Genomic DNA, 14785 nt, shown 5'->3' on the forward strand with positions numbered 1-14785 from the left:
ATATGAGACATTGCATTGACTGTGGATTTTAATTAGATTCTAAAAATATTTGGGAAATTCTGGCTTGTAAAATTCATAACATAATGTTTGAACTAACCATTACAGCACATATTTGAATGACTTGAAAATATTAATCAAATATGTGACAACTATGGGTACACGCACTGAATTGTGGAGTCTTGTGTTTGAACGTAAAGAAAGGTATCCTGAATGGGGTACAAAAGGAAGTTATGAAGCACACCTTAAGAGAAATTTTTTGGAAGTAGCAGTAGGCCTCATTCACTTGTATTGAGAGATAAGGTAGTTTGATGGGATTTGGGGAGACTAGGTTTATTTCTCAACTTTGCTATTGTGTGATTTTTCATACTTAATTCATTAGCATTTCAGAAACTTCATGTATAAAACCACAATAATGGAGTAGACTATCTCTAAGTGCATAGTATTACAAACAGTTGTGCAAAACAGAGCACGAGAATTCATCTTGGGAGAGAACTAGACTAGTTGCCTTGGTAACACCACTGCACTTAGGACCTAACAATTGGACTTGCTGAATCCATTACAAATTTACAGAAGCTAGGCTTAGGCAAAGTCCATTTACACAACAATCTTTACAGAAACGATTAACTTTTAAATCACTTTTCTGACTATAGATTCTATGGTTTGTTAAATGTTTATGTGTGGTTTCTTTCCAAAACATATTGCCTTATTTACATGAAAATCTTTCTAAAATATTTTAAAAATATACAGAGTCATCGTAAATTAGCTATATACTTAGCAGTTTAGAAATTTCTGGCTTCCTTATTTTGTGACATGAACAATAATGACAGTCAATGGAATAGCTAAAAATATCCAGCTTATTTCTCTAAACTTTGCCTTTTAAATGCTAACTCAATAGTTGCATCCAGGAGACTCTAGGCCCAATTAACAAAAAAAGAAACAATATCTAACTTGTGGGAACAATTTGACAAGGCAAAATATTCTGATAAATCTTTTGAATCCCCTGTACATTCCATTCTGGTTTGCCTTAAACCCTGGCTAGGTTTAAGAAAATTCAATACCTGATTGACATTGAAGAGCAAGCTTAAGCCTCTTCCAGAGACACTCACTTTTTTCCTTGCTTGAGCATTTTCACCATGATTGAATGTAAAACAGTTTCCATATTCAGTGAAGACATGTGCAAAATCCTCCGATACGAAAATGAACCAAATAAAGCACAATCAATTGGTAGTTTTGTCACTTTTGAAGTTTAAATTGTTACAGCTTTAATAAAAATTACATATGTCTAAATGAGAATTCAGAACTACCAGAAAAAGTATATAATCTGGTGATTCTGATTTGTATTAATAATAGTTTTCATTTTTTGTTACGTGCAAATGTCAGTTTGTAAGTGATTATCTAATTGAGACATTTTTATACACAAACAGATATGTTTTAAAAACATTTAAACAGTTATTTGTTTTATATCTACTGAAGATTCATGGAAAAATATTTTTACCTATGGAGAATTCTCTCAACATCCTCTCTTTAAGGAGCCATCCCTCCCCCAAACTGCATGCTCATGGTGGGGCAGCCAATCACATTTCTCTTCTCCTTTGGTCCTCTTCCTCCAACCACGCTCACCACAGAGATGTACATGTGACATAAACTGGACCAATCTTAGTACCCCAATCCCTTGTCTCAGTTATTGGTTCAGAAATTGATGTTTTCCAAGAAGAGCTAATCAGAAACTTCCATAGGATTATTAAGCAGATATGCAGTGCTGACCAACCTATGACAACAAGAGGCTAGGATTGTCGGCAGCCATCTTGGTTCTGCATTGGGGGAACTCATATACAAAGAAGCCAACTTGAGTCATGAGATGGAAAGAGAAGCAAAGTCTTAATGATGGTGGCAGAGTCCCTTGTTTGAGCTTTTTCTGAAACCAGTCCGACTCTTACATTTCCTCATTAAACCATTGCATTCCTTTTACTTTTTAGCTTTCCAGAATTGAGTTTCTATAATTTGCAACTGAAAATGTCATAACTAATACAGAATTTCTTGGTGACCAGTTGTGGGTAAAATTGCAAAATTCCAAAACCTCTTGCCTGGCCTTAGTGCATCTCCATATCAAAAGGTGATTAAAAGTTGAGGGAGTATAGAGCAACGGCATATGTGGACCAGAGAGGTTTAGTGGGGTCCTTTTGTAGCTAGGTCAAGAGAGACATGGGTGAGCAGAATTGGACAACTGCTTGTAGGCAATAAATGGGTTTCTCCCACTTTATTTCTCCCTTTGAATGATTTTGGTTTCAAAGGTTATTCTCCCTGGGCTGGGAACATATTTTCTCCTCAGAGTTACACCAGTTTAAAATGCTGGTAAGTAAAAAGCAGCAAAGAAAAGCTTCTTTTTTAAAAATTAATAGTTTAGAGCAGGATTTCATCTCACTCAGGTGTCTCTTAAGTATATCTTTTCTGTTTACTGTGTGCTAAGGAGGCTACCAAAATGAAAAGAAATTGTGTCCCAGAATCATGCATTTGTGAAGTTTACTTGGAATTACCTAACAACACATGATACAGAATTGTTGATACAACAAATAGGGGGTCAAAGTGCCTACATAACCCTTTACTAATAAGTTCCAGATATATCCTGTATGTCTTCTTAAATATAGTAATATAAAAAATAAAAACAGGATGTTATGAGTAATTAGAAAAAATATATATAAATTTTATAGTCAAATGCTGGAGCATTCTTATTTTCTTTGTTTCTAATGTGATACCAAAAGCAAACAAGCAGAGTGCTGGCTGCTTAATGATTTTTAAAAATGCTATCTTGGAATATGTTGTTTATTGATTAATGGGAAAAATTAAAATATCTTTTTGTGTTACAATAGTTTTTCCTTTGGATGGACTACCCTACAACAAAGATAGCCAAAGAGTTCTGTTCTCTGTCTTTTCCTTGAAAAATGAAATATGCATGTTCCATATCTTTTAATATCATAAGGCTGAGCTAATGAAATAAAATCTTTGAGCAAAATTAGATAGATTCCCCATTGCAGTAAACTTTATCTCAATGTGAAACAGTACAATCAAGTAGATTATATTTTGATGGTATTTCTAGAAATATAAAATCATTACCTGTGGGCCACATGGTTTTCCAAAAAAGTCACATTTCAACAAAGTTTTTTTGTTGAGATAAAAACCATTTTTCTTGACAAACTCTGTAATGCTGAAGTTGTGGTGACTTGTAAGAAAATCAGTAACCTCTTTAGAACCAGTGGAATTTGCACTGATTTCCTGAAGATGGAGGACTTTGGATACAATATTCCACAAGAAAAAAGCAACACCAAATTTGGCTACAGCAGTTGTTTGGAACCTAATAGTAAGAATAAAGGCAATATTTAGAATAATAAAAACTTACTTAGAGACAGAGATCAAATATTTGGATCCTGTCAGTTTATCCAGCTTATCTCCTGTACTGTCCCTCATACATACTACATTCAAGCAAATTGTATTCCTAAATTAAAATTTTCTGAAATTTGCCTGTACTTACATAGTTTCATTTACTAGAATATATCTCAGACCTTGTTCTGGATACATCTTGATGGATTTTCAAGAACCTGCATAAAAGGAGAGGGTAAGAATGTGTAGCTGTAAGAATATAGAATCAGGAGCCAGATTTTTTGGGTTCAACTCTGCCATCCACAGGGCTTAGTACTGTGCCCTGTGGCTATGCTGGAACTGCATTTTCCAATATCTCTTTCCTTGTACATATCTGATTACAGTCTAAACTTTATTGTACAGAGGGAACTGAGGTCCCTAACAAACATTGTGGTTGATTTCTTGATTCCATTTGTTGGTATGGGCAAACACCCAGGGTTGTAGCTCCTCCAGCTCCCATGAAATATCCTCCTTCAGCTTCTTCAAATCTTGGTTTAGGTGATAGTGCAAACTGGTAAGGTACTAATTTATCCTACAGGCCATCTACACTGTAAAGATTGGTGATAGTGAAAAAGACAGATTTACAGTTTGTATTAATTTCCATCACTTCAAATCTATCTTCCATTCTAACTGCTGATGTTGCTGATTTCAGGACCACCCTTAAAAACAGAAGCAGCAGACTTACAAAAACTGCTCTACCAACCCCAACTGGATTTAGAGGGGCTTATTCTGTTTCACTCACAGTGCTTGTGTTTCCTTAGTTAAGCCCTTAAAGATATGACTTAATAAATGCCTTCATCTTACTGTGACTCAGTTTCTTCACTTATAAAATTGTTATATGCTGTATTGGCTTAAAGATGGTGGCATGAGAGGTGAGACAGAAGCCTCATGCTAAAACCACATATATTATGAACATATAGCAAATACAACTAATCCTGAAAAAGCAGCTGCAACAGCCTACATCTGGGGAAAAGAGGAGACCTCAAAGAAAAGGGAAAAGTACCAAATGCGTGATTTGGTGGGTCCCAAGCCCTTACCCCACCCCAGCTCAATGAGAGGAGGAAGAGGCCTAAGACTGCTGAACACCCAGTCCTGGAGATCTGCTCTAAGGGCATGAACCTACATTACATTGTACTCTGGAGATTAGTGGGGTTGGAATGCTAAGACAGGCAGAATACCCAGAGAGACTGAGATTCCAGCTGCTTCTGGAGAACAGGTATCCACAACCAGCCACTCTGAAACAAAAGAAAGGTGAGCACTCTGAGAGACATCCCAACAATGAGAGGGCTGCTGAAGAAGCAAGGATTGCACAGAGCTTGCTGCTTGGGAGAAAGGAAAGGTGGACAAAATTGTCCCAGTGCACTCAGTGAAGCAGGTTGTAAACTTTCAGTAGCTACAGGCCCTCCATACCCCTGGCTGGCTACACTGCTCTGAGGTCCCCCACTGTGATACTCAGCCTGCTGTTCCTTCCTCCTGGTCAGCACTGGCTAGCAAAATTGTTGCCCCTCCATTGTTTCAGACCAGCAAGAGGGCAGCCCTGCCTACAGCAGCTACAATGGCATAGCATAGAGGTTCCTCATGCATGCACAGCCCACTGGCCCTGGTAGTGGAGGCATGCACTGAAGCCAGGAAGCAGGAAAGAGCTCTTTCTTCCTGGCAGACACCAGGGCTGCTCACCTGTAACCTCTGTGATTGCTCTAGAGTGTGAAAAGCTCCAGAGAGTAGAGCTTCTGGGCACTAGAGTGTACCACATAAAAATATGAAACATCAAAGGAACCTGGTTCAAACCAAAGTCCCACACAACAGAAAAAGTGTCAAGTGTAACTGAACTCATCGATCTTCCTGAAAGAGATTATAAAATAAAAAACATAAACATACTCATGGAGGAACAGAAAAATATTCAAAAACTCGGAAGAATTCTGGAAGGAGATCTAATCCCTAAAGAATAGAGTATCAGAAATGAAACATACAATGGAGGGATTTAAAAGCAGACTACATATAGTGGAGGAGATAGTAAATGGAATAGAAATTAGAGAAGAGGAATATAAATAAATTGAGGCACAGACAGAAAACAGGGTCTCTAAGAATGAAAGAATATTGAGAGAACTGTGCGACCACTCCAAATGAAACAATATTCACATTATAGGAGTACCAGAAGAAGAAGTGAGAGAAAAAGGAGTCGAAAGTGTCTTTGAGGAGGTAATTGCTGAAAGTTTCCCAACTCTGGGGAAGGAGATAGTCTCAGGCCATGGAGGTTCACAGATATCCCAACACAAGAGACCCAAGGAGGACAACACCAAGAGATACAATAATTAAAATGGCAAAGATCAAGGATGAGGACAGACTATTAAAAGCAGCCAGAGAGAGAAAAAAGATCACATACAACAGAAAACCCATCACGCTATAATCAGAATTATCAACAGAAATGTTACAGGCTAGAAGGCAGTGGCATGATATATTTAATGCAATAAAGCAGAAGAGCCTCTAATCAAGAATGCTCTATCTGGAAAGTTTATCATTTAAATTTGATGGAGGGATTAAACAATTTCCAGATATGCAAAAACTGAGAGAATTTACCTTCGACACTGTCTCTACAGTGTATTTTGGAGGGACTGTCATAGATGGAAGTGTTCCTAAGGCTAAATAGCTGTTACCAGAGGAAATAGAACCAGAGTAAAGAAAGTAGAAAAATTAATTTCTAAGCAGATGCAAAATTAAATCAACTACCTCCAAAGATAGTCAAGGAATAGACAAAGAGTACAGAATATGACACCTAATATATAAAGAATGGAGGAGGAAGAAAAAGGAGGGGAAAAAAAAAACTTTATATTTTGCTTGTAATATATTAAGTGAGTTAAGTTAGACTGTTAGATAGTAAAGACATCACCCTTGAACCTTTGGTAACCACGAATCTAAAGCCTGCAATGGCAATAAGTACATACCTATTGATAATCACCTTAAATATAAATGGTCTGAATGCACCAATCAAAAGACATAGAGTGACTGAATGGATAAAAAAAGAACTTTCTATATGCTGCCTATAAGAGACTCAATTCAAACCCAAAGTCATACACAGACTGAAAATGAAGTGATGGAAAAAGATATTTCATGCAACTAATAGGGAGAAAAAAGCAGGAGTTGCAGTACTTGTATAAGACAAAATAGACTTCAAAACAAAGAAAGTAATAAGAGACAAAGAGGACATTACATAATGATAAAGGGGTCAGTCCAACAAGAGGATATAACCATTATAAATATCTATGCACCCAACACAGGAGCACCTTTATATGTGAAATAAATACTAACAGAATTGAAGGGAGAAATAGAGCGCAATGCATTCATTTTAGGAGACTTCAACACACCACTCACTCCAAAGGAAAGATGTAAGGACACAGAGGCACTGAACAACACACTAAAACAGATGGGCCTAACAGACATCTACAAAACTCTACACACAAAAGCAGCAGAATACACATTCTTCTCAACTGCACATGGAGCATTTTCAAGAATGGGTCATATACTAGACCACAAAAAGAGCCTCAGTAAATTCAAAAAGATTGAAATTGTAACAACCAGCCTCGCAGACCACAAAGGTATGACTTAGAAGTAAATTATGCAAAGAAAACAAAAAGGCTCACAAACCCATGGAGGCTTAACAACATGCTCCTAAAACACCAATGGATCAATGACCAAATAAAAACAGAGATCAAGCAATATATGGAAACAAATGACAACAATAATTCAACACTGCAAAATCTGTGGGACTCAGCGAAGGCCATGCTAAGAAGGAAGTATATTGCAATACAGGCCTATCTCAGGAAAGAAGAACAGTCTCATATGAACAGTCTAAACTCATAATTAATGACACTAGAAAAAGAAGAACAAATGAGGTACAAAGTCAGTAGAAGGAGGGACATAATAAAGATTAGAACAGAAATAAATAAAATCAAGAAGAATAAAACAATAGAAAGAATCAATAAAAGCAAGAGCTGGTTCTTTGAGAAAATTAACAAAATACATAAACTCTTAGCCAGACTTATCAAGAAAAAAAGAGAGTCTACACACATAAACAGAATCAGAAATGAGAAAGGAAAAATCACTATGGACAGCATAGAAATACAAAGAATTATTAGAGAATACTATGAAAAATTATATGCTAACAAACTGGATAACCTAGAAGAAATGGACAACTTTCTAGAAAAATACAACCTTCCAAGGCTGACCCAGGAAGAAACAGAAAATCTGAACAGACCAAATACCAGCAATGAAATTGAACTGGTAATCAAAAAACTACCTAAGAACAAAACTTCTGGACTAGATGGTTTCACTGCTGAATTTTATCAAACATTTAGTGAAGACCTAATACCCATTCTCTTTAAAGTTTTCCAAAAACTAGAAGAAGAGGGGATGCTTCCAAACTCATTCTTTGGGGCCAGCATCACTCTAACACCCAAATCAGACAAAGATACCACAAAAAAAATTAAATTACAGACCAATATCCTTGATGAACATAGATGCAGAAATACTCAACAAAATGCTAGAAGATTAAATTAAAAAATACATAAAAAATCATCCATCATTATCAAGGATTTATTCCAGGGATGCAAGGATGGTACAACATTCGAAAATCCATCAACATCAGACACCAAATCAACAAAAAGGCCAAAAACTACATGATAATCTCAATAGATGTTGAAAAAGCATTTGACAATATTCAACATTAATTCAAAACTCTCAACAAAATGGGTATAGAGAGCAAGTACCTCAACCTAATAAGGGCCATATATGACATACCCACAACCAATGGTCATACTTAGCAGCGAGAAGCTGAAAGCTTTTCCTTTAAGATCAGGAACAAGACAAGGATGCCCACTCTCCCCACTTTTATTCAATATAGTGCTGGAAGTCCTAGTTACAGCCATCAGACAACACAAAGAAATATAAGGCATCCAGATTGGTAAGGACGAAGTCAAATTGTCTCTGTTTGCGGAAGACATGATATTGTACATAAAAAATGCTAAAGAATCCACCACAAAACTACTAGAACTAATAACTAAATTCAGCAAAGTTGCAGGATGCAAAATCAAAACCCAGAAATCTCTTGCATTCCTATATACTAATGATGAACTAGCAGAAAGAGAAATCAGGAAAACAGTTCCATTCAAAATTGCATCAAAAAAATAAAATACCTCGGAATAAACCTTAACCACGAACATGAAAGACCTATACCCTGAAAACTACAAGACACTCATGAGAGAAATTAAAGAAGACACCAAATGGAATACATCCCATGCTCATGGATAGGAAGAATTAATATTGTCAAAATAGCCATCCTGCCTAAAGCAATCTACAGAATCAATGCAATTCCTATCAAAATACTAGTAGCATTCTTCAATGAACTAGAGCAAATAGTTAAAAAAACATACGGAACCAGAAAAGACTCCAAATAGCTAAATCAGTCCTGAGAAGGAAGAATAAAGCTGAGAGGATTATGCTCCCCAACTTCAAGCTCTACTACAAAGCCACAGTAATCAAGACAATTTGGTACTGGCACAAGAATAGAACAATAGACCAATGGAACAGTCTAGAGAGCCCAGATATAAACCCAAGCAAATATGATCAATTGGTATATGATAAAGGAGCTATGGAAATACAATGGGGAAATGACAGCCTCTTCAGCAGTTGGTGTTGGCAAAACTGGACAGCTACATGCAAAAGAATGAAACTGGATTATTGTCTAACCCCATACACAAAAGTAAACTCAAAATGTATCAAAGACCTAAATGTAAGTCATGAAACCATAAAACTCTTAGAAGAAAAATAGGCAAAAATCTCTTGAATATAAACATGAGTAACTTTTTCCTGAACTCATTTCCTGGGGCAAAGGAAACAAAATAAAAAATGAAGAACATCATGCTAAAAAGTTTCTGCACAACAAAGGACATGATCAACAGAACAAAAAGACATCCTACACTATGGTAGAATATATTTGAAAATGACTTATCTGACAAGGGATTAACATCCAAAATATATAATGAAGTTACACACCTCAACACCCAAAAAACAAATAACCTGATTAAAAAATAGGCAGAGTATATGAACAGACAGTTCTCCAAAGAAGAAATTCAGATGGCCAACAAGCAGATGAAAAGATGCTCCATATAGCTAATTATCAGGGAAATACAAATTAAAACAACAATGAGAAATCACCTCACACCAGTTAGGATGGCCAACAACCAAAAGACAAGCAACAACAAATGCTGGTGAGGTTGTGGAGAAAGGGGAACCCTCCTACACTGCTGGTGGGAATGTAAATTAGTTCAAACATTGTGGAATGCAATATGGAAGTTCATCAAAAAACTAAAAATAGAAATACCATTTGACCCAGGAATTCTACTCCTAGGAATTTACTGAAAGAAAACAATCCCAGATTCACAAAGACATATGCACCCCCATGTTTATCACAGCACTATTTACAATAGCCAAAGTATGGGAGCAACCTAAGTGTCCATCAGTAGATGAATGGATAAAGAAGTGGTACATATATATAATGGAATATTATTCAGCCATAAGAAGAAAACATATCCTACCATTTGCAACAATGTGGATGGATCTAGAAAGTATTATGCTCAGTGAAATAAGCCAGGCTGAGAAAAACAAGGACCGAATGATTTCACTCATTTGTAGAGTATAACAAGATGCAAAACTGAAGGAACAAAACATCATAGACTCAAATTCCTAGGAGTAGAATTCCTGGGTCAAACAGACTCCAAGAAGAGACTAGCAGTTACCAAAGTGGAGGCATGAGAGAGGATGGGTGGGGAGGGAGGGAGAAGGGGATTGAGGGTATTATGATTGGTACACATGGTGTGCGTGGGTCACAAGGAAAACAGTGTAGCACAGAGAAGACAAGTAGTGACTCTGTGGCATCTTACTACACTGATGGACAGTGACTTCAATGGGGTGTGGGGGGACTTAATAATATGGGTGAATGTAATAACCACACTGTTCTTCATGTGAAACCTTCATAAGAGGATATATCAATGATACCTAATAAAAAAATTGATATATGCTAATAAAAGGAATGTCAAAATATTATTTTGGTGATTAAATTATTTTTCCTAAAATGTTTTGAAGTGCCTACAGTAGAATGAGTGTTAGGTAAATATTCATTAAATAAATGCTTCATTATTTTTGAAGTGTTTTCCTGACAATCAAAGCAGAAGTCATTCATTTGCCTTAACTACTGTAACTACTTTGTAATTCTCTTACTTTGCTGAGAAATTTCTGCCTTGCATTATGCGTGGTTCTTTATTTGAATGCCCTATATTCCCTTCAAATTGTGATTAGTACTTTCATATTTTGGATATTATAAATCTTGAAACTGAACAAACGTTCTCTCTTTATACTGACGTCTAGAAAGCATTGATGGAAATGTATATCCACTCTTGGCAAGTGTAGAGGGCCATCTGGTACATGGTTCTGGACTTCCTTTATGTGCCAGATTTTGTATTCTCACTTCATTTTAATGTTATCTTTCACATATTTTTCTTGTATGACACACATTAATGTGTCATACAAGTCACATTAAACCCTTTCCCAGTCAAGGTAGAGTACACACAAAACAAAACAAAAATGAAGAACAAAAAACAGTTAACAACCTTCTATATTCTTTTAGAGGTGAGAAACTTTCATGATCAGTTCCTAATATAATACCTTCCTTAACCAGCTTTGAGCCTTGCAAGACCTGTCCTAAAACCTCCAGCCCAGGTTCTAGATCCCTATAAATATGCTCCTTTGACTTCCCCTTTCGTTAGAAACCTATTAAGTCATGGTGTTTTTTTGGCTAACCACAGTATATCTAACAACCTTGCTTTTCTTAGTCAGAAGTGTTTCTAGTGATCTTTGAGGAGCTAACAGTCAACATTAGCAATAGATTCAAAGATGATGCCTTCTCTCCGAATGACTGACAGGATAGAAAGGATCTGCTCCTAAACCCTGCGATGTGGAATCCTACCCAGGCTGAGTCAATACAGCTTTACATAATGTTCACAGGATTCTCTTTAAATAATAATGCAGAGAAATGAGGAAATTACCACATAGGTAGGAGGTATAAATACAATAGATAAAAATGGTTAAAAGGGAGGGCAGTTAAAAATATTCTTTTAAAACGTTTTTTCATTATTCTAATAATAGTTGAGACCATGAGGGTAATTTAGGTAGATGAATTAAACTTAATGAATAAAGCCTAACAATATTTGGAACAAAGGAAATGAAAAAATTTTGTAAGATACATTGTTCAGCATGAAACCGAAGTGCTTTGCTCTGAGTTTACTTTCAACTTTAAAGCTTCAAAACCCTTCCAAGTATATTCTTTCAGAAAGTTTGCTTATAGTTTTCCTTACCCTGTTATTTAATGTATACTGGTAAGAGGCTAGTAAAAGAAAATAATAACTCAAAATACATTTATTTGTTTGAACAAATTAATTTCTGATAAGCAATTACTAAATCTATCCTTCTGGTGTATATTAATGTATTTAAATAAATTTTCCAAAACTATATGACCCAAAAGAGTAAGTTTCATCTGAGGTCCAAGTTGATACCTGACTCAAGACTTTACTGAATCCTACCAACACAGATCCAAGTCTACTGACTATTTACAATAATTATATATTCTACAGTTCAGTTTATGGAGATGGGAAATAAGGAAGAATGTCTGCTCTTTGGATTTCCTATAAGCCAACTTTAACTTCTTACAGTTCTCTCACTGAAATAAAATCTTTGACACAGGTTCATTCCATAGATGTAGAGTCATGATTTTTTATTTTATTGAAACAGTAGACCTGGAATATATAAAGGAGGACAGCCATTCTTGCAAAGATGGAGAAACAGAAGTTGAGTTACTAGTTCTAGAACAATGGATCACAGAATATCAGTATTCACTATATTCAGTCATTATCTATGATTTTAGTAGAAAAAAAAGGTCAGAAGTTTTTGTCAAATATGATGGAAATTTATGATGAATTTTATGGGGAAGATATTTAGTGGAAGTTTTTGACACAGAGTTATTTGACAGGCACAAGAATTGAGCTCAAAGAAACTAAACCATTAACAGTATTGCAGTTCTTGGAATTTATACTAAGATGTGGTTTTTATAAGTCTCTGTGAAACATATCCTTGTGAGTTTAAGTCTTCCTTTGCATAGCCCCTGTACACTAGAGAAGAGTATATTCTGCTATTGTTGGGTAAAGTGGTCTATAGATGTCATTTAGGTCTTCTTGGTTTACATAGATGTTCAAGTCTTCTAAGTATTCTATTTCCCGTTGATTGTCTGCCCATTTGTTCTACTGCTTACTGAAAGTGGGGTACTGAAGTACCCAACTGTATATCTTAAATTAAGTCTTGATAGATCACCCATTTTATCATTAAAAATACCCTGCTTATTTTTAGTAACATATTATAAGTTTTGTCTGAAATTATGATAGCCACTCCAGCTTGTGATAGTTGCTATTTTCATGATACATCTTTATTCCATCCTTTTAATCCATCAGTACCCTTGCATCTAAAATGTGTCTTGTTTTTTTAAAATCCAGTTTGATGACCTCTTTCAATTGTATTGTTTAATCCACTCAATTTAATTTTCTTACTGATATAGATTTATATCTGCTATTCTACCATTTTGTTTCTATATGTCTTGTCTTTGTTCCTATAATCTTTCTTATAAGTTAAGAAAGATTCTTTTTGCATTAAATATTCATTTTCTAGTGTAAAATTCAGATTCCTTTAATAATTTTTCAATATACTATTTTAAAATTATTTTCTTAGATGTCACTTGGGCTTATATACATTTTAACTTCAGCAGAATCAGCTTTAGATATATACTAACTTGATTTCAGTGAGCCATAGATATATTGCACCTACATAATTTATTTCCTCTTCCCACTTTTATTTTGACTATTAATGTTATACATATTACATAAATTCAAATTAAGTATATAATTTTATGTCTTTTAAGGAAACAGAGGGAAGGAAATATATTCAGTATATATTTACAGCTCATGATATATTAACTTCTTTATTTACGATTTCTTGTTCTCTTAATTTGTTTCTGTGTATTTCAGTTACCATCTGGTGACAGTTTCTTAGTCCGGTGCACCTTGCTTCCATCATTTACGTTGTTATTGTTAAAAATATTACATTTCTCTACAGGCCTAAGTACTGTACAATTCCCTTTTAAATCAGGTAAGAAAAGAAAGGAGAAGAAATATGCACTTATAATGCCTTTTATAATTACAAATTACCTTTAGTGATGCTTTGTTTACTCATGTCGATTTGAATTACTCTCTGTAGTCACTTGCTTTCAGCTTGAAAACTTCATTTCAGTGTTTCTTTTAGGATGAATCTGCCAGCAATTAATTCTGTTTTTGTTTGTATCTGAATGTCTTCATTGTACCATCACTTTTGAAAGATATTTTTGCTATATATAGATATTTAGTTGGTAGTTATTTCTTTCAGCACTTTGACTATGTCATCCTATTGCCTCAAGACCTCCATTGTTTACAATGAAAAGTTAGGTGTTAGTCTCATTGGATTCCCTTGTATGTGATGAGGTGGTTTTCTTTTGCTGCTTTCAAGATTTTTTTCTCTTCCATTGGCTTTCAATGTTTCCATTATGGTGTGCATGACTGTTAATCTTTTTGTAGTTTTTTGAATTTTTGGATGTATAGATTAATGTTTTTCTAAAATTTGGGGGAATTTTGGGTCATTATATTTTCAATATACTTTTCTCTTTTCTCCTTCTTGTACCTCTGTTTCACATATGTTGTTATGCTTAATAGTGTCCCACATTTCCCTGAAGCTCTGTTCATTTTTCTCCATTAGTTTTTCTCTGTTCTTCAGGTCACATGTGTTATCAATGTGTCTTTAAGTTTATCGATTCTTTCTTTAGCCAGTTCAAATCCATTGTTGAGTACTTCTAGTGGACCTAGTGATTTTTCATTTCAGTTATTGTACTTTTCAACTTCAGAATTTCTGTTTGGCTCTTTTGAATAATTTCTCTGTCCTTACTGATATTTTATTTGATGAGGCTTTATCATTATAGCTTCCTTTATTCTTTAAACATGGTTTCTTATAGTTCTTTGAACATATTTATAGCAGCTGTTTGGATGCCTTGGTGTACTACATGTAGTATCAGTGCTAGGCAAGTTCTGTCACCCACTTTTATTTTTCTGTGTATGGATCATAATTTCCTTTTACTTTGTCTGCCTTAATTTTTTACTGGAAAAAAATGACATTTTAGATGATAGACAGTAGCAAATCTGGACACCAATTGTATTTGTTTACCTGGACTGCTATAACAACCACAAACTTG

The 14785-nt window shown here is 35.1% G+C and overlaps 1 protein-coding gene across 1 annotated transcript in view; it reads right to left on the bottom strand.

Moving 5' to 3' along the window:
• The window catches only part of ASIC5 (acid sensing ion channel subunit family member 5), a 43055-nt gene that overhangs the window by 14514 nt on the left and 13756 nt on the right, over nucleotides 1-14785 (bottom strand). The window contains exons 3-4 of the mRNA XM_036887879.2: nucleotides 3112-3349; nucleotides 1059-1184 (exon numbers count right to left, since the gene is read on the bottom strand). Coding sequence (XP_036743774.2) covers nucleotides 1059-1184; nucleotides 3112-3349 — 364 coding nt within the window. The remainder of the gene's footprint in view (nucleotides 1-1058; nucleotides 1185-3111; nucleotides 3350-14785) is intronic.

Source organism: Manis pentadactyla, chromosome 1 (assembly GCF_030020395.1).
Source record: "Manis pentadactyla isolate mManPen7 chromosome 1, mManPen7.hap1, whole genome shotgun sequence".
Lineage (NCBI taxonomy): Eukaryota > Metazoa > Chordata > Mammalia > Pholidota > Manidae > Manis > Manis pentadactyla.